This window comes from Sinocyclocheilus grahami, unplaced genomic scaffold (genome assembly GCF_001515645.1).
Source record: "Sinocyclocheilus grahami isolate Dianchi unplaced genomic scaffold, SAMN03320097.WGS_v1.1 scaffold351.1, whole genome shotgun sequence".
Classification (NCBI taxonomy): domain Eukaryota; kingdom Metazoa; phylum Chordata; class Actinopteri; order Cypriniformes; family Cyprinidae; genus Sinocyclocheilus; species Sinocyclocheilus grahami.
In genome coordinates, this window is record NW_015505530.1 from 349,832 (window position 1) to 372,975 (window position 23,144).

The window sequence follows — 23,144 nt, forward strand, 5'->3', positions numbered from 1 at the left end:
TGCAGCGATTTATTTTCCAAAGCCACTCATATACCTTTTGTTTAAACCATGAAGCACTCAATCACACCTACACACTTATACTGTTGACAGGGGCACTTAATGCCCACATGCACACACACATCCTACAGACAGGTTCTGGATCCAGGCATCACTGAGCTGCCCACACACAGCGCTTTACATAACTCTGCCCAGCATCGGAATCAGTGGCATAATCAGAATGACATTTACTGGATAAGTATGTTTGCACTTATTTGACTTGGCGAGTCTATGACAAAGCACAATAAACATGGCTGTGTACTAAACATGAAATTGTAATGTTGTAGCATAGTGCAGTGGTTCTTCATTAACTGGCAAGTTGTAATGTAAAAAATTGCATATTTGTTTTGTTAGGGTTGCATGAACAGCAGAGCACAACAATGCTGAATGTGAATATTACCTGCAATGAACATTTACTGTTTATATTCCTGATCCTTTCAGAAGTTTGGGATGTGTATGATTGTTTAATGTTTGTAAAAGTCTCTAATGCTCACCAAGGCTGCATTTATTTGATAATATTGTGAAATATTAAGATTTCATATTTTTCACATCTCGGCTCTGAGGTCCTGTAGGGATGCTGGCCACGAAGTGGAAGAGAGGTCATTTAAGAATTATGCCAAAAAGCAGGACACCCTCTTCAGCACTATTATGATAAAGGGTATTCAACTTTACTCCCTGAAAAAATATGAACAGAACTCCTTTGCCCTCTGTCACAGGGGAACATCTCCTTATGTTCGCTGCCAGATTTATCAGACTCTAGTAGAGTAAATTTGCTGGACGAAAACTCTGAACCTGGTGCCAGTATTTCCCTGAACCATCTGCTGCATACATTACAGCTGCATAAACTACAATCATTATACATAATTACAATTATACATCGTAATATACACACATCTGATTGTGCTCAAAGGCAATTTGGCTCATTTCTGGTTCAGTCTGTGTGTGTGGTTTGTGGCTGATTTTAGAAAAGCATAAATTACTGTCATGATTATGGGAGATTTGACCTCTCTGACTCGCCTCACCTGTGTAGCAGTTGTTTGAGTCAGAGCATGCTGGGATATCTCACCTCCTAGGATATTTTGTGTACTGTAATTGAGTTGCTTTATGAATATGGAAATTGTGTTATTTAAAGATCATTTGTTTCCTTTTTGTTTTTTCTTTCTTTTAGGTGCTCAGATCATTTTTGTTTAAAATGTTTTTTCCATTTGAAGTAGTTTTTAACTGTAGGTTTTGAGCAGTCTACATGATCCAATGCCCAGCTTGTTTATTGAGGATTTTGAAATTAGCATTCCATCGATGATAAATTTAATACTGGCCTGGGAAGTTGGACATTTTGGAGCAATCATAAATTGACCAATCAAACCTGCCATTCATGGCAGCATGGCATTTTTTAAAAGCTTCCAGCAAAGTCTCCCCTCTGTGTCCGCCATGTTGGAATCGGTGTCAGAAAAGGTTGACGACCTGGCTTATGCACTGAGTGATGTCACATTCACGGTGAGCGGAGAACTCGCTGAGCATGTCAACACCATCATCCACAAAGTTCAGGCTAAGGAGCTGAAGAGGATTCGTAGGAAAGAGGCAGAAGAGAAGGAGGCTGCAGCACGGCAGGCCCAGGGAAGATATCCTTTTCTGGGTAGAACTGAAATCCAGACCCAGGCTGCATCTGACCTAGAGAAGAACCCTGAGCCTCAGACTACAGGCAGCAACACCGGTTCAGTGCTCTCCACCAAGACCTTCTCTACAGAAAGCGACCTCTCACAGGCACCTGACACTCTGAAAGAAATGTTCAAAGTGCAAAATGGTGCCGATTCACCTTCTGCACTACAACAAAATGGATCCTGTGTTAAAGAAAGAACTAGGTCCACTAAACTAAAAACATCTAGAAGCCCAGCAGATGGTTATGGGGAGAAGAAATCTAGTAATAGTGAGAGACGTGCTGAAGGTGAGAGGATGAGGCTGGTTGTTGACTTTTCCCCAGTTATCTTAACTTCACTGGATGACTGTGTCTCAAAAAAGGGAGCCACCATCTTTTCTGTCTTTAAAATCCACCTGGACTCTTTGAAACTGATCTGGTCTGTCTGATCTTTTCATCCAGTGGGAATGATCTCTGCTGCGGTCAAAATTCTGCTTTGCTTTCCCTCCCTTTTATCTCTATTGGAAGACTTGAACTCTCTACAGTTGCTGACTCTTAATATATATCTTTGTTTTATGCTTTTTTTGTCTCTCTTTTATTCCTCTTTCGGTGTAAAAAAAATACAGGGGATTTGGTTTTCCTTCTTCAGCATTAATTATTAATGCATGGCCTCTCTTGGCCTCTCAAACTGAATTTCTACAGATGTTAATTGATCATTTTTGTAAAAAAAAAAAAAAAAAAAAACATACTGTATTAATTACCTGGGTGCTACCATCTAGCCCATAACAAAGACATCTCAAACAATGTCAGCTTTGCACTAAAAATTACATAACTGAGCAAATGACACTTAATGACAGTTGTCATAAACATGCATAAAAAACCTTCATATTCATGATATGTGTCATGTCATAATTATGTAGGTGTCATGTCATGATTATGAAGGTGTCATGTCAGTCTTATGCACACCCCTTCAAGTAAAGTGTAACCCTTTGTTTTATGCTTTTTTTGTCTCTCTTTTATTCCTCTTTCGGTGTAAAAAAATACAGGGGATTTGGTTTTCCTTCTTCAGCATTAATTATTAATGCATGGCCTCTCTTGGCCTCTCAAACTGAATTTCTACAGATGTTAATTGATCATTTTTGTAAAAAAAAAAAAAAAAAAAGACATACTGTATTAATTACCTGCGTGCTACCATCCTTATTATGTGAGAATGTTTTTAATTGTTAAACTATATCGCCCTCTAGTGTTTGTGCTGAAGATTAGAGGTGTTAAAAATCTGTTTGTCCCTTTTTAACCCAGCGCTGGGTTAAAAAGGGACAAACCCAGCTATTGGGTTGTTTTGACCCAGCGGTTGGGTTGTTTTGAACCCAACCGCTGGGTCAAAACAACCCAAGTGTTTGCAGTATGGCAATGCTCTTGAATTCCCCTAGTTTATTTAGGAATTTAAGTTATACATTATATATAGATCTTTATTGCACTATTTCCTGTCGTCTTTATTACAAAAGTATATTTATCAAGTCATATTATTATTTTATTGCAGATTTTCTCTTCATTTTCTCTTCTTTTGTTGCCTTTATTTGGTGACCAGTGTTACAATGTTTAAATGGGTTGTTGACAAAAGGTGAACATTTGACTGCCTCAAATGATTTCTTCTTGTGCTCAAAGTACAAATGCTTATTCATATTGTTCTTAAATTGTCCCTCTTTCTTTCCTCGTTGTCTGTCTCAGATAAGAGTTATGTGAATGCAGACTATCACTGCTCGTCGTCAGATAGTGATGATGAGGTGATTGGCCAGTACCAGGAGGCCGTGTCTCGATCACAGGGTCTCCGGGGTGGTTCAGCGGGGACTAACTCACGCCACCAGAAGGGCTATGGCTGGGACACACGGCAGAAATACTGCCCCTTAGCAGCTGAATATGATGGTTACAGCAGCGAGGCCTCAGCAGATGATGGTAAATTTACACCTCACTCAAAAAACTGCTTTCTCACAGCTCATGTGACATTTATATGGGATAGTGATTAAATTATGGGGGGGGGGGTCACATTTGTTGTGATCCAAATTAGCTTCAAGTATACCATGGTCGAATAGCAAACTCTGTGTGCTAAAATGGGTTGCTGAATTTTTATACACTACCATTGAAATGTTTTGGGTCTTTAAGATTTTTTTTTTTATGCTTTTGAAAGAAGTTTCTTTTGCTCACCAAGGCTGCATTTATTTGACCAAAAATATAGTAAAACAAAAATATTGTGAAATATTATTACAATTTAAAATACCTGTTTTCTGTTTTAATATATTTTAAAATGCTATGGCAAAGCTGAATTTTCAGCATTACTCCAGTCTTCAGTGTCACGCAATCCTTCAGAAACATTCTAATATGCTGATTTGGTGCTCAAGAAATATTTCTTGATTTTATTTCTATACTTTTCTTGATTATTATCAATATTGAAAACAGTCTTTAATGTCACTTTTGATCAATGTAATGTGCCTTTGCTGAATAAAAGTATTGATTTAAAAAAAATCTTACTGACCCTAAACGTTTGAAAGGTAGTGTATATGTTTTGAATTTGACATCTGGAATGAATGGGCAAAGCAAATAAAATGGAACCCAAATAAAACTGTTTTTCATTACACTAGATGGCGCTACTCAACTACAACTCTCCTGCTGAGGGACGTTTGTTTTTCACTGGGATTTTTGGCGTGACTCAGAATTTGTTTTGTTTAGTTTTTTTAAGAACTGTCAGTAACAGACAAAGTAGAAAAATATGAATGAAACCTGTTTTCAATCAAAATAACTGTGGGTTGCTCTTTCTCTGGCAGGAGTTATTCTTACAGAGAGCAAAGGTTTAGATCATGACATATCAAATGAATCAGGACAGTTTTGGAAGAACAAACTATTTTTTTACTTTCTTATACACAAACACACTTTCTTCCACAACACACTAGTTTAACTCACACAGAAAGATGAGAAAACAGAGTAAGAGAGTTCTTGGTTCTGTTCTGCTCCTTGCGGAAAGGGAGATTATCGTGTTATTCTGTGTTTTAGAGGAAGATTGTGGTCTCTGCTTTTATATCCAACAGATAAATGGCTGTAAAATGATCATCTGTAATGGACATGATTAGGGTTATTTTTTGTACTTCCAATTGCCTATTTCAGTTGTCTGCTGGAATCATTGAAGATACTCAGAGTAAAGTAGGGCGACCAGACGTCCCCGTTTTCCGGGGGCAGGACACCAAAAACCGGGACTGTCCCCGGAAAAAAAAAAATGTCCCCGTTTTACCCAGTGATACTCACTGCAGAGTCAAATGACTTCCAGCTCCTCCTATCTGGATGTCTAATGGGGTGGAGGGATAGGGTTAGGGTGTGGTTGGATATTGTAGCTCCACCCATTAGGCACTAATTATATTCGCTCCTCCTTGCTGGACGTCTGTCTCCACCCATATGCTCTGCAGTGAGCAGCCTCTCCGTTTTACAGCACGTTCAAAACAATGATTACTTTCACCAGCAGAGGGCACTGCAAGCTATACTGATTACTAGTCCCGTGCCATTACTAACTTTGAGGAGAGCAGAGTGCTATTATCATAAATTATCAAAAGAGACAGTGTTACTGGTTTCAAGGTAGTCACATACTAACTATAGCACCCCCACTGGTAAAGATCCATTTCCAAAAGCATAAACATAAAAGAACTTGGAAAAAATAATTGAAAAAAGTTGTGATTAGGCTACTTTATACTCACAGTTGAAAATGTGAAAATGTTAAAGGACTCTGAGACATATTATGCCCCTTTTTACAATATGTAATATCAGTCTCTGGTGTTCTCAGAATGTGTCTGTGAAGTTTCAGCTCAAAATACTCAACAGATCATTTATTATAGCATTTTGAAAATGCTATTTTGAGTGGAAGCAGAAACACGCTGTTTTTCGGGCATGTCTCTTTAAATGCAAATGAGCTGCTGCTCCCCGCATCCTCTTCCAGAATAGAGCTGAACCATTACAGCTCGTACCTGCTAAAAAACATCTGTTTTGGTTCTGATTATCATGTTTATCACGATGAAATCATGTGTTTTAAACCATATTAGTTTAAACTTCTGATATATGGTTTTCTGAGAGCACACATGTGAAGCACACGTACAGAAAGCGGCTGCCACAGCATGTGAGTACTAAACTAAGTTCTCATTCACACACAAGTTTACATTAAAAACACACATGAGTTACAAAAACAGTTGGTTATGTCTATGAAGGTAAACAGCTGGGAAATAAATCGCATGTTTATTTTAGATCTGTGTGGCAGCAGCAGTAAATAAATCAATAAATCCACTGCTCTGTTGTCTCCTCTGAGGCTGGGACTCTAAATAGTGTTCTGTGCTCGTCTGTGCAGCCAAAGACAGAACAGTTAGTAAGTTTTGCTCAAACTTTCGCCATAATATTAGAGCTGGTACACCGTTGTCACTTGCGAAAACACAATAAAGGCGCTGTGGGTGTAAACCTACAGATTAAGGGGTGGTAATATTATAATGAGATCACTTTGCCACGTCACCAAGGGAGCGAAGTCAGACGCGCTCGTTTTCTCAGACACTTGCAGAAAAAAGCTTCCCAAAACAAAGTTACTGGGTTCATCTTTTTCACGTTTCCTTGGTTGGTAGATGCACTGGGGACCTGATTATAGCACTTAAAACCTGGAAAAGTCAGATTTTCATGATATGTCACCTTTAAATACTGTCAGAAAATGTTTAAAAATATTTGTTAAATACGGTTTCATTTATCATATGTTCTCATATTTATTGTTTTATTTTTAATGTTTTTGTAAAGTCATAATTTTGCTATAATCCTATTTTGATCTGTTTACTTTTTGCAGTAGTTACTATTTACTTTTCATAGTGTGCTTTCTGGTGAATTGTAGGCTAATTAATAAACTAAGATTAGTTTGATCCTCAAACATCATTGTATATATTAATTAGGATATTAATATATGGAAAACATACACAAATATATTGTCCCTGTTTTTTAATTAGTAGATAATCACAAGTGAGATTTCAATGATATTTTGATCACTGAACTAGGAAATGTCCCCGCTTTTCATTTCAGAAATCTGGTCACCTTAGAGTAGAGTAAACACAGTAGAGAGATTACAGATGGCTATGAAGAGAAAGAAGGAAAATGTGTCAAAGGGAAGCGCTGTCAGAAAGAAAAAAGCAGGAAGCTGGTGGATATGTCTCTTTGATTTCCCCCTCTGTTTCTGTGAACTACTGCACAGAGAGACAGATAGAGCTGCATGCTTTTCTCATGCGCTGTTTTCCTGGAGGCGGAAGATGCTGTAGCCTCAGGCCATCTGTATAATACATGTGGAGCTAACACACATTTACATATTGCTTGAATGCTCACAAACATATAAAAACACACACAAACGTATACTGTGCACACAAACTTATTCTTACACACTCATGCATAACAAATGAGCTGAGTGTTTGCTGTTAGAACCAAAGAGCCTTATAAAACCTTGCTAAAGCATTAGCTTTCCCATTCATAGCAAGCTGCTTGGGAAAATCAAGTTAACTGAGCCGTAAATGTCTTGTTACTAATCGCTCAGTGAAGTCCTGATGATACGTAATATTATAGTTATGGCATATATTCTGGCATTCAGATCAAATTGAAACATGAGAAATGTCTGACATGAGAGTTGCTCAAAACATCATTGAGATATAGGGCACACATTTCTCTTGCTCTTGTTCATAGCCTGAGGTTGAAAATACTAGTGTTTATGATCAAAGACGTCCTTCAGCATTGAGACACAGAAGGCAAGCGGACATGCTCCTCCATCATCTTAATCATAGTGATATTTCTTTCCTCCTTCCTCATTAAAAGTGAATTTTAGCGATGTTTCCATCTTTTGTACTGCCATATCTTGATGCTTCTCTGTTTCAGGATTATGAAATGTGTAAAAACAAAGAAATGTTGTGATGCAAAATGAAGAAGTAATATTTCTGATTCTGCTCTATTTCTAGGTCATAAGTAAATTTGTGACATTGTTCGTGTGAACTCCAGATGTTCTTGCTTCCACTGAAGCACAAGATTCTCTTTGGATTATTCTCAAATCATGCTGGAGAATATGTATCAGCATTTGGATTTGCACAAACAGCTCAAATGCATGCTGTCATTAAAGCATTAATAATAATAATAATAATAATAATTTCCATTACAAATTGTATTATCAACATAATTTTAAAAGTGAAAATGCAAAAACAGTTGATTATTTTTGTATTATTATGAACATTGCTAATAATAATGCATTATTATAATTATTATTGTTATTCTAATAACAAATGCCATTATTATTTTATTATTATTATTAGTTTACAATTATTTTGCTAATAATTAGTTAATTAATAACTAATCCCCCACTTGAAAATTCACAGCATCAGCAATGTCTCTTCCTAATAGTCAGAACCAGTTATCCCAGCCACACTCCAACAGAAGCATGTCTGTGTGTGTGTGAGAGAGAGAGAGAGAGAGAATGCGCAGTATTTATGAGATCGCTAAATCTTCCTGTCCTGACCAGCAGCATGTTACTATGGCAACAGCCAATTGGTTCATTCTCTTTACAGAGCAGTTTAACTTGTATGGTGAATGCAGGTAAATCAGGCCACGTTTTTGCCATTCATCTCAATTTCAGATTCTCACAGAGCCACTAGCAGCATCAGCATATCCTCTAATTTTCTTTATTTGACATGATGAAACACACTGATTTGTTTAATTTAATCATATGCATACACGTACGCAGCAGTGTGTAGCTCTTGGAGGACAACTGAATGATTTATGAAGATGCAGGTGTAAGGGATAGTCTTATTACACTGTGTGTAAAATCAGGGTCTGACCTTTCTTGAATTAAGCTGAGAGTTTCAAATAACCATTCTTGTTTTAGGCTTTCTTTAGAGAGCTTTGAATGCCATATAACAAGCTGTTTCATAAATTACAAGCCTAATAGATATCTATCTGGTCTCATAAAAACACTAAGGCTGCAGGTTCAGTCTCATGTGAGAATGAATGACATTGAGTTACTGAGATCACGATCCTTCACTCTGCCGTTTGCATAAAGCTGAACTCAAAGTTACTCCAATTAATGCACTTTCTAAATTATTTAAGATGATATTTGCCATTTCCTGTCCCACATTTTTGCTTTTAAATATTGCCTGAGAACACTGGCCTAAATGGCACTAAATGGACCTCTGACTTTCCTCCTCATCAGTAAACTGTATCCAGAGGATGAGACGGACTCCACCACTGGATGAGCTGCAGCCTCCACCCTATCAGGATGAGGATGGGTCACCACGTATGTCGTGCACACCCTCGGACCTGGGCGATGCCAAATGTGACCTTTCCCATGGGAGTGAGAGCCCCAGACACAGCTATGGAAAATCTCCAAGTGAGGTCAGCGGAGCACAGGAAACAGAGAGTTTCCTTAACAAGGGCTATGAAGAAGATGTTCCCAGCGACAGCACTGCTGTACTCAGCCCAGAGGTGTGTGTTTCAGCAAAGAAATCTGTATATGCACAAATCACTTACTGCAAAGATGAAAGTTCCACATCACCAGGGGTCTCATGGACCTATTTTGTTTAAGGCAGCTCCAGTGGCAGTTCAACTCACTTGGTGACCCTAGGTGAGATTAGACATGACCAAAGAATATTCTAAAAACGATTATTGCGTAAATTTGTTTTATAGTATAAATATAGTCTAAATAAATGTTTATGCAAATTTTATTGTAAAAATTATTATTTATAAATATTAATAATATATGAAAATAATAAAAAACAAAGACCAAATGTAATTTATAATTAATATATAGTTTAAGTACGTACAAATTTATATTTATATATATGTATGTGTGTGTGTGTGTGTGTGAAATAAAAAATAATTCTATATAATATATAGAATTTTGAAATATTTTATTAAGTTATTTTAATACATATTTTAAGATATTTTATATATATATATATATATTGTATATATAATTTAAAAAACATTTTATTTTTTATTTTAAAATAATATTTAAAAGCATAGCACATTAATACGTTTTTTTTTCAACAGATATAAGGGTGAGTACATGGTGAATGAAATTTCAGTTTAAAGCAAATGATCTGTGCATTTGGACTGATCAAATTTAGACATGTAAATGGTGATTCTCTTCCACCGTGATCTGGGCTAAATTCATTGTTACATACAAAATATCAAACATATTAATACTTTTTGTCTAAGTCATATTCTAAATTCCCTCAACACCCCACTTTAAAAAGACATTTATTCAAAAACATTCAAACTGTTTTATAGTGAGAAGCTCATTTAGATTGGTCTTTTTTAGTTTAGTTCAACTCTGTTTTTAGGGCATTGTTGTCATGTGTAATTAGCTTTGGTACTTAATGGTTTCATTACCTTAAGAATAAGATCACATGCATACAAACACAGATGCATGCACTAACGACTTCATAATTTAATATGCATGTGCTGTAGACACCTCCGTAATAATTTATATGTTTACAGCAGTGTGATGCAGCAGTGAACGTACTGAGCCACATCCCCTGTCTAACTTTGTTATATGAATGACAGCAATAAAAATCTTGTCGTAGCCATCAATCATTGAAAATGTTTTCATACATCATCGAATATGTGTTTTTAAGATTTAAAGCGGTCATATAAGAGCCCGTATAAATGTAAACTCCTGCACAGGTACCATATTCATCTACTTGACATGCACTACCTCAAGCCTCAGATGGTAACTGTTACTCCCTCTAAATCTATTATTTTTTCTATCAATCATCTCTGTAGAATCTGTCTGCACGTGGATCGGCGGCTCAGCTTCCCAAAGGTTATGATCCTGAGCCTCTTGCTCAGTATGGAACTCTCGACGTCATCTTCAACTACGATTCGTCTGACCAGTGTCTGTCCATCACGATAACAGCGCTGACGGACATTCCTTCTCTCAAACGGGTGGGTAACATCTCCTGGCAGGTGCATCTGGTGCTGCTGCCCACCAAAAAACAGAGGGCGAAAACCATCATCCAGCGTGGCCCCTGCCCTGTCTTCACAGAGACATTTCACTTCAGCCATATCGAGTCGGAGATGATCGGGAACTATGCCGTCCGGTTCCGCTTGTACAGCATCCGCAGGATGAAGAAGGAGAAGGCTCTTGGGGAGAAGGTGTTCTACCTCACCAAACTCAACCTGCAAGGCAAGATGTCAGTCCCCATCATACTGGACCCCTGCTGCAACATACCTGTGAGTGTGATAAAATGTTATGTCCATAAGATGTAAACTACTAAAAATGCTTCTTTCTAATTTAATAATTTTTTTTTCAATTATCAGCATAATGCACAAAAAGATATTTAAAAATATATGTATATATATTTTTATAGATATTGTTTTAGATAAATTATATATATATATATATATATATATATATATATATATATATATATATATACTGTATATATATATGTATATATATATGTGTGTGTGTGTGTGTTAAACAAAGATTATGTGTGTCCCAGGGCAGTGACTCTCAGGCAAGCATGTCAGACGTATCGTGCAGCGAGACAGCCTCGTCGTTCCCATCTGCTGGTCAGGGGTCGGCTCCGGAGATCCTGCTGGGGCTTGTGTACAATGCCACTACGGGACGTCTCTCTGTAGAGGTCATCAAAGGAAGCCACTTTAAAAACCTGGCAGCAAATAAACCTCCCAGTGAGTCCAAAATCTGTTTAACATGATTACTTTAGATTGCCATTCCAGAGCACTTCACCATCAGATCAGTCTTGTGTTTCCTGTATCATCTTATATAAGGTTTGCAGGATCAAATAGTGTCATCTCTCACCTTTTGACCTCAAAGGTGCTCCCTCTTTCTTTCTCTCTCCATAATTTTCTGTCACCCTTCTGATAAATGCTGCCTTAAACAAACCTTCCCAAAGCTTCCGTCACACTTCAGTCAAAGAGCACAATATAAGAGCCTTCAGAAAGCACTCATAACTGCTCATAAATACCATCATGTCATTAAACGACATTCACCTTGTAGTTTCAGATAGCGTTATGAAATGGTGATGAAGGCTGCATGTTTTTCTTATGCATTGGCCCTTAACCTGAAGTGATGCAGTGTGCTTTATGAACACGTTACAGCTGACCTAATGGGATGTCATTGAACCTTCAGACCTTCTGACCCGCTCTTTTTCTCCTGCTGTTGTTGATATTCTCTCTCTTTCTCCCTGATGTCTGCCGATCCCCTCTGCTCTTGCTGTCACTCCTCTCCTGTTGTCAGATGGTTTGTTCTGTTGTCTAAAGCACTTGATAGGTGGGCAGGTGTACATAATCCGAGGTGAGTTTTCTGTGGCTAGCTACCTTTATCAGCATCGGACGCTGTTCATCCATCTTTCTGTTTTCATGTGTCCTCTCTTCATCATCGATCCTTGTTTTTAGACTGGCGAGCACTTCTACATGGATACTGAAGGTTTGACCTTCTGGAAAATTTGAGTGCAAATTAGTGTAAAACTCAATACAGGAGGAAGATTTAGAAAACGTGTGAAATATGTTATCCATTCGGTCTTCATCCATGGAGAAGGTTAAAACGCTGTTATTTTAGACATTATGTTGGATGGTATGCTGTTATTTTCTATCCTCTATAGTGATGTTTGCATGTGTCCCCTAACCATGTGTCTTTTTCTTTAATGTTTGGATTGTTTAAACACATTTACTAGATCATTTGCTTGGATCATTTGAATATTTCCTGTCATGTGACTGGTAGTTGCCAGAAAGATGTAGAAATCTTTGTAGACTTGTTGCCATGTGATTCTTCTGTGTTTGGAGAGTGGAATTTTTTTTTTTTTTTTTTTTTACAAAATATGTTTTTGGGGATCTCACTGTTAACTTAAGATATCAATTAAATATGTTTAAAACACTTTTATATTTGGATTATTTTTTCTATTATTATTATTATGATTAATTTAATAAATCTTTATTATTATATTTTATTATTATTAATAATAATAATAATCAAATAATAATAATTTGATAGTATTATTACTATTTTATAATAATATTAAAATAATAATAATTTGATAGTATTAGTCATATTTAGGATACAAAAGTTGCAAAAAGGATGACCAGGATTTTAGGTAATGTGACATATTGTAGACTACTAGAAGTTGATTTCTGTGGCTGTGAAAGGAAGTGTTCAGATTCCTGAATAACTGCATCACAGTGTCTAATCAACCCTCCTTAACGGTTAATGAAATCCTTTCACATTCAGCTTGAGGAGCTGGAGATGATTTCCTCAGTGCCAGGTATGAGTCTGTGTTCTCATCTCTGAAATCAGCGCTTCTTTAGCTCGGCTCTTCTATAAGTTGGAAAAATAGAGGAGAGTGAAACATTTTCTTGAAAACGCAGCAGGATGACTCCACAGGAAGCCCGCACTCGATGACTCGTGGAACAGAACCGTCGCCCTGACACAAAGACACAGAGAATACTAACGTCTGTTGTATTGTAGTGTATTCAGGCAGGGCAGCAGAAAGCATGCTCAGAGGAGTTCAACTGCATTCTAAATTAAACCCGGTGAAAGGCCTCGAGCTACCGCAGAGTCTGCTCTGAATGCATCTGTAGAGTCACAGTTCAAAAGGTTCTGAAAGGAGAAGACAGATGAGTGATGCGGGACTCAATTATTAATCAGTGAGCATTGATTCGTGCCGAGCGTTAATGCAAAAAAGAAACTGAATGGCCCATTTTCAACCAATAAATTTCATCCTGTATTAATGAATGGAATAATCAATTGCTTTTCAGATAAATTGAGAGACTGAAGCGTTGCCAGGCTGGAACCGTAGCGTTGAAAATGTTATATCCTGTTACTTAATTTAACTTCCGAACCTACGGTTTTTGTAATAGTATTATCTTTTTGTAATTTTTCCCAGCTGAAAACTTTTGTTTTATTTTTATTTTATTTATTTATTTATTTATTTTTAATTTTTCAAATTTGAATTATTGTCTTGTTTTGCAGTTAAAAGAAATGTCTAAACAGCCTTAAAACAAGATATAGTTATTTTATAAAACTATACTTTCTATATCTTGTCACTAACACTGAGTTTTCTTGTTTTTAAGAATAAATCTAACAAAACGCTGTGAAATTAACATATAAAACAATTTCCCAATTGGGTAAAAATAAATGATATTGTTATATATTATATTAATTATATTATATTATTATGTATTTTCTTTTTTAATATTAGACAATATTAAAATGTATATTTAAAAAATATATTTTAAAGAAAAAAATCAAAATACTGATTGGGAAAATCATTGTAAGCAAGTGCTGAGGAAAGTCATTTCAAATTTCTCATGGTCAAATCAAATTTAGTCTTGACTGATTTGATCGTAAAAGTTTTAGGACTACTGGTCATAGTATGAAATGTTGCCTGACTGACATCCTGTTTCATCCTGTTTCAGACACTTATGTAAAGCTGACTCTACTGAACTCAATGGGTCAAGAGATGTCAAAGTGTAAGACGTCCATTTGCCGAGGCCAACCCAACCCCACCTACAAGGAGACCTTCGTGTTCCAAGTCGCTCTGTTCCAGCTCTCCGACGTCACACTCATCCTGTCGGTCTACAACAAGCGCAGCATGAAACGGAAGGAGATGATTGGATGGATCTCTCTGGGGCTGAACAGCTCTGGGGAGGAGGAGCTGACACACTGGACACAGATGAAGGAATCGAAAGGACAACAGGTGTGTCGATGGCACAGTCTTTTGGAGTCCTAGAATATCAATAAGTGATGGCAATGATGTGTGTAATGGCGTGGGGGACAGAGAGCAGGTCAAGCCCTCGAACAGGCCCAAGATGATAGAGCTGGCCCTCACTGCAGTGCATTATGAGAAACACGAGTAGTTCTGGGGATGTAATCTGCTCTCCTTCCCAATGCTTTATAGGAAATGGGTTAGAGGAAATTGTGAGAACAGGGTTAGAGATGCCACACCATTAATGGAGGAAACACTAATGAGACAGAGTTTTATGTTTATTTAGATATTTATTTTTTCTGTTTTTGTTCTGCTTAAGATTGTTCTAATGGGGTTGTGGTGTTTTAGGCACAGTAAGAGAGAAAAAACCAACAAATATATGAGTAGGTTCCAGACATGAAAGATCTGCAGAGGTGAGATGAGTTAAATATCATGGCTCAGATTATAACTGGTGTCCTAAGATTACATTACTCTGACCTAACAAAGTAGTACAGGGGTACAATTACTGTCAGGTTCACTAGATGCCATTCTGAGGCTTTTTAATAGGAACTCTGACAGATGTATCTATATGAATGGCTGGGTTCCTCAACATGTGATCAGATTGTCTAGATCTTGTTCTAATATGTGATTTAGTTCATTCCACTTTGAAATGTAGTGCCAATTCAGGTTTCACCACATACAGCCTGTCATCCAGCGTTATGTGTCAGCTATTTTACTTCCCTCATTCTGAATTTAATAATTAACAATCAGAAACACACCACAAAACAAATAGATAATTCATTCTCAATATAACATTAACAGCCAATAAGGATTGTTTTACCTATACTTTTCTAGAAACACCTAAATATAATAATATTATATATAATAATATATTTATAACACTTTTAAGATAATAATACCTTATAATGAAAGTATGATTATGTGAAACTAGATAAATTATTTGTTTGACATATACAATCATAATATGAAACGCATTATAAATCTCTTTATCTACTGTACATGAAAACTCTGTAAAGCATTTCCTTATAAATTTTTTATCTATTATATTTTAACTATACATTATAGAAGAAATCCCTTAAATAATACCTAATAATTCTAAAAAACGTAATATAATGTCAATACAAAATTGGTGATAATTGAATTATACAATATTGACCACAATGTTTTCACAACTGTAAAAAAGGCACAAAGAATGATAACTATAACAATAACCATAACAACTATATTAGTGTCTGCACCAACAGACAGTAATGTTCTGTCGATGCAATGACAAATGGGATTTAAAACACCATTCCCGATGAAGAACATTGAGCACATGCATCATCAGCTCTTACTTTTGACTTTAGAGTCAAATCCGTGACTGTTCGGAATCACAAGACCATTACGAAACCATTTTTGAATAGTTTCTAACATGGTGAAATGAAGGCTGCATTAAGTTAACAGTTTATAATATGGGTGTGTATTTGCCATACTTTTACAACAGACTGTTCCCTCTTTTATATTGAATTTGTGTGATCTTACAATCCTGAATGTTCAAGTTTAGTAATTTTTTTATCTATTATATTTTAACTATACATTATAGAAGAAATCCCTTAAATAATACCTAATAATTCTAAAAAAACGTAATATAATGTCAATACAAAATTGGTGATAATTGAATTATACAATATTGACCACAATGTTTTCACAACTGTAAAAAAGGCACAAAGAATGATAACTATAACAATAACCATAACAACTATATTAGTGTCTGCACCAACAGACAGTAATGTTCTGTCGATGCAATGACAAATGGGATTTAAAACACCATTCCCGATGAAGAACATTGAGCACATGCATCATCAGCTCTTACTTTTGACTTTAGAGTCAAATCCGTGACTGTTCGGAATCACAAGACCATTACGAAACCATTTTTGAATAGTTTCTAACATGGTGAAATGAAGGCTGCATTAAGTTAACAGTTTATAATATGGGTGTGTATTTGCCATACTTTTACAACAGACTGTTCCCTCTTTTATATTGAATTTGTGTGATCTTACAATCCTGAATGTTCAAGTTTAGTACCTGAGACCTAACACTCAGTACTGCAACAGTAGAGATGCAGAATGCCAGTGTTCTGGCTGAATGCCCTGTTGTGGACCAGTGATGAAACTGTGAGGATGTTTAGAGTATGTGATGGCAAGGAGGCTTCTCAGCGCTTTTGCTCTGTCTTTACAAGTGTCCAGATCTCTGTGCGGTCAACCTGTGAAGTTTCTTTCCTTTCTTGAGCGATGGTCAAATTCACTCAGTGATTGTTACGTACTGTAAATGGCACATAGATTTTGCTGATCTATTTTTGTATCTATATACCTGAGAAAATGGACTAACTTTCTTGGTAAATGTATGAAGCTCTGTGAGCAGTATGACTTGAGTTGTAGACTTTGTTCTACTTTCACAGTTCAGTTGATTTCCCTTAAGTTCCCTTTGGTTAAAATACCTATTTTATTAGTGAATGTGTCACTCATTCAGTGTGCTGTTTCAAAATATGGCAAGATAAATGTTCAAAAACAAACAAAAAAGACCATCACCTTCTCGTCCCTGTTACAGTCTTGCAGGTCAACAGAAAAAAATCATGAGTGTGAGAGAAAAGGGGAGTGTAGGTTCGGTGTGATGTTACATACTGTTATGTGTATTCTTAGCTCTGCTGATGTCGTCATTTCAGGTGATGTATGAAAAAGAGAGAGAAGAAAAAAGTCAGGTATGGCAAGTAGCTGGACTCTGAGCTGGTATGTTTGTACTAGAATTAAGCACATTTTTAGGGCACATAATTATAGTCATGAAACACATCTTGTGAAAGAGTCTCAGACTGTGATGGTCCTCAGAGAGTCACAAATGGACAATATCTCCCTTGCTGACCATGTCCCACGAAACGCACAGCTGGGTTGAGCTTTCCCTCTCATGCTGGGACTGGGAGATGTTCTCAGTTTCTTCTTGGCAAACTGAGTAAATAGTCTACATTTTATTTTACCATTCCATCAACTTTTAAGCCTGAGAAGATGCCACAGCTGTCAAAATTACAGTGACTTAATACAGCACAATGTTGAAATGTAGGATGTTAAATGCATTAAGACTAGAAAACAGCTGTCACATGAGGCAACAGGCTTGGCGCACTGTTGCCTTATGCAGATATGGCTTCCAAATTATTTTCCCACTATAAATGAGAATCTCATTGTAGCTACAGTCAGTTAGTTAAATAGGTTGGTTATATGGCACTGCCAGCCTGCAGTTCCTCAGACTCAACCCTCCCAGTAGCTTCTGACCAGTCCAACTTAAAGGGATAGTTCACCTTAGATATAACATTTTGTTGTCATTTACTCACCCTCATATTGTTTTAACCCTGTATTATTTAAAAGAGACATATTATGCCCCTTTTTACAATATCTAATATAAGTCTCTGGTGTTAAAGAACGTGTCTGTGACGTTTCAGCTCAAAATACCCCACAGATCATTTATTATATAATTTTGAAAATGCCTATTTTGAGTGGAAGCAGAAACATGCTGTTTTTTGGGCCTGTCTCTTTAAATGCAAATTAGCTGCTGCTCCCCGCCTCCTCTTCCAGAATAGAGCTGAGCCATTACAGCTCGTACCTGCTAAAAAACATCTGTTTTGGTTCTGATTATCATGTTTATCGCGCTGAAATCATGCGATTTAAACCATATGAGTTTAAACTTCTGATATATGGTTTTCTGAGAGCACACATGTGAAGCACACGTACAGAAAGCGGCTGTCACAGCATGTGAGTACTAAACTAAGTTCTCATTCACACACAAGTTTACATTAAAAACACACATGAGTTACAAAAACAGTTGGTTATGTCTATGAAGGTAAACAGCTGGGAAATAAATCGCATGTTTATTTTAGATCTGTGTAGCAGCAGCAATATACATTAAATAAATCAATAAATCCACTGCTCTGTTGTCTCCTCTGAGGCTGGGACTCTAAATAGTGTTCTGTACTCGTCTGTGCAGCCAAAGACAGAACAGTTAGTATGTTTTGCTCAAACTTTCACCCATTGCATTAGAATCAAAATGACGGTGCCTTGAGTATAAACTTACAGATTAAGGGGTGGTAATATTATAATGAGATCCCTTTGCCACGTCACCAAGGGAGCGAAATCAGACGCGCTCGTTTTCTCAGACACTTGCAGAAAAAGGCTTCCCAAAACAAAGTTACTGGGTTAATCTTTTTCACGTTTCCTTGGTTGGTAGATGCACTGAGGACTTGATTATAGCACTTAAAACCTGGAAAAGTCAGATTTTCATGATATGAAAAGTGATTTGTACTTCCATGCTCTGAGACTTCGAAGTCTTCTGAAACTATATGATAGTTTGTGTGGAACAGACTAAAATTAATTGTTCACTGATAAACATCCCTTCTGTCAGAGCTCATTGTCTAAAAGTGCACATTTTTACAATGAATACAAGCACAAATAACATTTAAGGGTTCTGATTGAGGGGGGAGATTTTTAGTGAATACTGGCTTAAATCATGGCCTGTTCCACTATCATACACTGCTATTGAAAAGCTTTGAGTCAGTAAGATTTTTGTTTTCTCACCAAGGCTCCATGTGTTTGATCGAAAAAAAGTAATAGGGAAAAAATTTTAATTGTGAAATATTTTAGCCATTTAAAATGCAGTTTTTCTATTAAAATCTATTTTAAAATGTATTTGTGATGGCAAAACTTTTTTTCAGCAGACACATCAGTGTCTCACAATCCTTTAGAAATAATATATAATATTATTATATTATCTTTTTTATAAATAATAATAATATGCTGATTTCATGCTCAAGAAACATTTATTATTATCAATGTTGAAAACAGTTGTGCTGCTTAACGTTTTGTGGGTCATGATTGTGAAGTTTAAAAAAAGAACAGCATTGAATTGAATTATATATTTTTTTTTAGTAGCAATGTAAAAATATTTTTTTACTTTTTATCAATTGAATGTATCTTTGCTGAATAAAAGTATTAATTTCTTTAAAAAAACGTAGTTACCCCAAACTTTTACAAAAGTGTATGTCTTTAGAGGACTTGGAATACAGCATACATATGGAATATAAATTAACTGCTTTTATGATGCTTAAGTTGAAAAAAAAAATTTTCTTTTTTTGAGCTTGGTCGTATAAATCACCACCTACTCTCGAAATTTACAAAATAATCATTATATTTAACTTGAAACGATTAAAATGGGATCTGAACAACACGAGGGTGTGTGAATAATGACAAGATTTTCATTAGGAACTATGTTATAATTCTAGTTTTAGAATTCTCAAACTACTTCAGCACGAACAGACACTGGTATGCAAAGCAAACACTCTGCTGATCTGACTGAGGTGTCTTAAGGAGAGTTGTTTCTTTACATCTTGACAGATGAAACAGCATTTTCTCTTATAATGTTTAATGTGTGTGAATGAGTCTTTCCAGTGCCTGATAAGAGCTCACAGCTGTCACAGCTTCTCTCCCACCACTCTGCAGTAGTCTGTATGTAAGAAGATGTAAGTGTTTAGACAACAGAACAGTGACGGTCATTTAAAGAACCCATCTTATTCTGAACTCAGTGACAGGGATTCTGTTCAGTTTACAGAACCGATAAACACTAGCATAAAGAAGTTTTAGGATTTATTGCACAAGAAGCATAGCACACACTCTCCCTGTGCTCTCTCTGTGTCCCAACGTGATTCAGGTTTAACATGCTATTGGCACCTTCAACTTTCACGAGGTGTGTTCCAACTAAAACCAGTTTTAAACATTTTATACATTTTCTGAACATTATGTATATGTTTATATTTGCAATTCTTTTAATTTTGCTGTTTCAGTTTATTCTCAAAATGCATTAAATGAATTGTCTGATTACACACCGATTCAGTCGGTGCCTTACTTTTCTCTGGAGAACGTTTTTATGATGTTTTTGAAATGTTGCAGCGATGTTGTGTCACCTTGTGTATTCATACTTCTGTACAACTGCTGTAATTTGATTTGTAAATGAAGTCTTACACGATACATTAAAAAGATGCATTTGTATGTGATTCTGTTTTGAAAAGAAACACATCTGCTAATCTTTGTCATCTTTATCTGCCTGTTTTTATTTCAAGGAATGTAAGATTATCTTAAGGAAATTCGGGATTTCATTTTAGGTTTTAGTCTCCCTTACAATTTTATGAAATACGAGCCCCATGTTGAAGAACATTTTTCAAGTTTGTTGGGAGTAGAAAAACCCTGTCTGCTAATGGACAAGGAACCAAATGTTCAGCTTTTATAACAGTAATAATGCAATAAATATTTTAGGCTCAGGCACACTACACTATAAGGTAAACAAAAAGGGACATTGTCCAGTCATTTTATGCACAATTCCATGAACTCACATAAAAACAATGCAATTAAGTGGAAAATTCAAAATACATGTAAACATTGTGCCATATTTTTACAGATTTGTTTTTAAAGTGTAGCAGTTATGCTTAGACACACCTACTCCGTCTTATTACTATTAAATACCAAATGGAAATTTGGGAATTATGTATCAAGAAAGGAAAACTGCATATATATATATATATATAATTTTTTTAAAATCAAAATAATCTTATATTTTAGCAGTAATTTATTTGTCATTATATTTATATTTATTGTAAGAGGTCAAGAAGAAGCACAGGGGAAAAACTACACCACCATGTGGTGCTACATAAAGCCTGTCAGCAAAAATCCAGTTGTCGATGAGTGTAAATCCTCTGTTGATTCCAAAAGTTTTGGAAACAGTGTCAAAGACAAATTTCTGTCAGCTACAGATGATGAAATTCTGTGGGGCTGAGTTCAGTAGACAGTGACGTTTTTTTGATTTATGAGGGCAACTGTTTTGCCTCACACATTCCTTTTTACACACATTTCACATCCTTCTCCTTTCATATGCACTTTGGATGCTCATAAATATGTAGATGTCACTACCCGAAGTGTGTGTCTGCGTGGGGGTGGTGTATTTTGAAGGGCCCATTAAACTTTCACTTTAATCCTGAGGGAAAGAGCTCTCTTCAAAGTGCTTAAACATGGACAGCAGCTCCGTGCAAGTCAATATTTATTCCTCGCTGCTTGGCTGGAGTGAATAAAGAGAGATGAAGAATTGAACTCTGTGACCTTACTACCATAATGTAGCAGAAACCGAAGCATGCTGTCAGATCAAGAGCTCTAGTAAAGGATGAATAGCCATCAAAATGAGGGTATATAACTGAAAATTATTAGACATGCTCTACTGCTGAAATAAGAGCAGGAATAAATATTCACCTAACCACTTTTACTGGATTGTAGCCAATAGATGGCACTATTTTTGATGGTCATTTTAAGTTTTCCAAAACAGCATGTTTAAAGTTCTATTTGCCAAATGTACAAATGTCAGATGTAAACTAAAATGGGGCATACCAAACAATAATAATAATAATAATAATAATTTTAAAAAGCATAATTATGTAAAAGCAATATGTAACATTTAAGTGTATCATGGGTAAATCAGAAAATAGAATATATTAGTTATAGCCTGCTCAATGTACAGTACAATGCTGCAGACTAGAAATACCCAATACCCTTTTTTTTCTTTTTGTGGATGGTGTTGCTTATTACAAACCTTTTATCTTTAATACATGTAAAGTACAGAGCACTATAAAAGTGCTGGTACAGTAAACCACAATGCATGGTTTCCTTTTATTTAAAAGATGCTGTTTCTCTCTGAAGCCCCCATTCAAAGTACTTCAACACAGGGCTGCCTGTCACACAAGAAAATAAATAATGGACTCTGGCACAGGAGTGGATGTCTGCTTCTAACCAGAAACAGGGTGTGTTTTTTAGAACCTGGAGTCAGTTAGAGGGAAACTGAGCAAGAAAAAAGCCTTTGTGTAAGTGTGTGTATGATTGTTCTTGTGAGGGCCACATTTCTAAAAATGTCCTCAGATTTGTAATGATGGTTATTTGTTAAAAAAAAAAATATATATATATATATATATAAATACGCCAAAATCTAAAAATTCACAAGTTAATTACAAAACGTCAGGGTTAAGGTTAAATTAAAATCTAAACTTGCTAACTTTTCGAAATAGTCTTGAAATGATGGTCATTTGTAATTAAAAACAACAACAACAATAATAATAACAATTATTATTATTTAATAATAATAAATAAAAATATCTCTCAAGTTGGCAAACATTCCCCAAGTCGGTGTGGAGGAGAAAACCCTGTTTGCTAATGAACAAGGAACCAAATTGTCAGGTTTTATAATAGTAATAATGCATTAAATATTTTTGGCTCACATACACTACCAGTTTACCATGCTTAGACCTACTCAGTCTTATTACTAATTTATATAAATAAATAAAAATATATAAAATAATAAAGTTGGTCTTTAAAGGGTAAGATTAGTGTGTTTTCATTATCATCTTATGTTCAGAAAATGTCTTCAAAAACAAACTGATGTTTTCAACTGTTTAAAAAAAAGGATGGGCAAAATAAAATCTAAAAGTCACAACCAAACAAAACTAAACATGGATCTATAAAGTTAAAAACTTGGACCTGTAAGGGAGAGGGGGGGTCGATGGGTGGCCTTTACACTCTACAGGGATAGGTGTACACGTTTGTGCGTGTCAAAGGACAAAGTGATGGAGGGACCTGAATCGCAGCCAAAGCGCCAAATAAATCGGT

General features: G+C 36.0%; 1 protein-coding gene across 1 annotated transcript; it reads left to right on the forward strand.

The window, feature by feature from the left end:
• Positions 1 to 1,257: 1,257 nt before the first annotated feature.
• On the forward strand, positions 1,258 to 15,263 carry LOC107548616 (synaptotagmin-14-like). The gene is made up of 6 exons (XM_016229374.1): positions 1,258 to 1,978; positions 3,398 to 3,622; positions 8,913 to 9,184; positions 10,487 to 10,936; positions 11,209 to 11,398; positions 14,141 to 15,263. Exons 1-6 carry the CDS (start codon positions 1,417 to 1,419, stop codon positions 14,452 to 14,454), a joined length of 2,013 nt encoding a protein of 670 aa, XP_016084860.1. The 5' UTR covers positions 1,258 to 1,416; the 3' UTR covers positions 14,455 to 15,263.
• The last annotated feature ends 7,881 nt before the right edge of the window (positions 15,264 to 23,144 follow it).

Coding starts and splice junctions, on each gene's coding strand:
- LOC107548616 (XM_016229374.1), top strand. CDS start 1,417: ATGGCATTTTTTAAAAGCTTCCAGCAAAGTCTCCCCTCTGTGTCCGCC. Junction 10,937..11,208: donor ACCCCTGCTGCAACATACCT/GTGAGTGTGATA, acceptor TGTGTGTCCCAG/GGCAGTGACTCTCAGGCAAG. Junction 11,399..14,140: donor GGCAGCAAATAAACCTCCCA/GTGAGTCCAAAA, acceptor ATCCTGTTTCAG/ACACTTATGTAAAGCTGACT.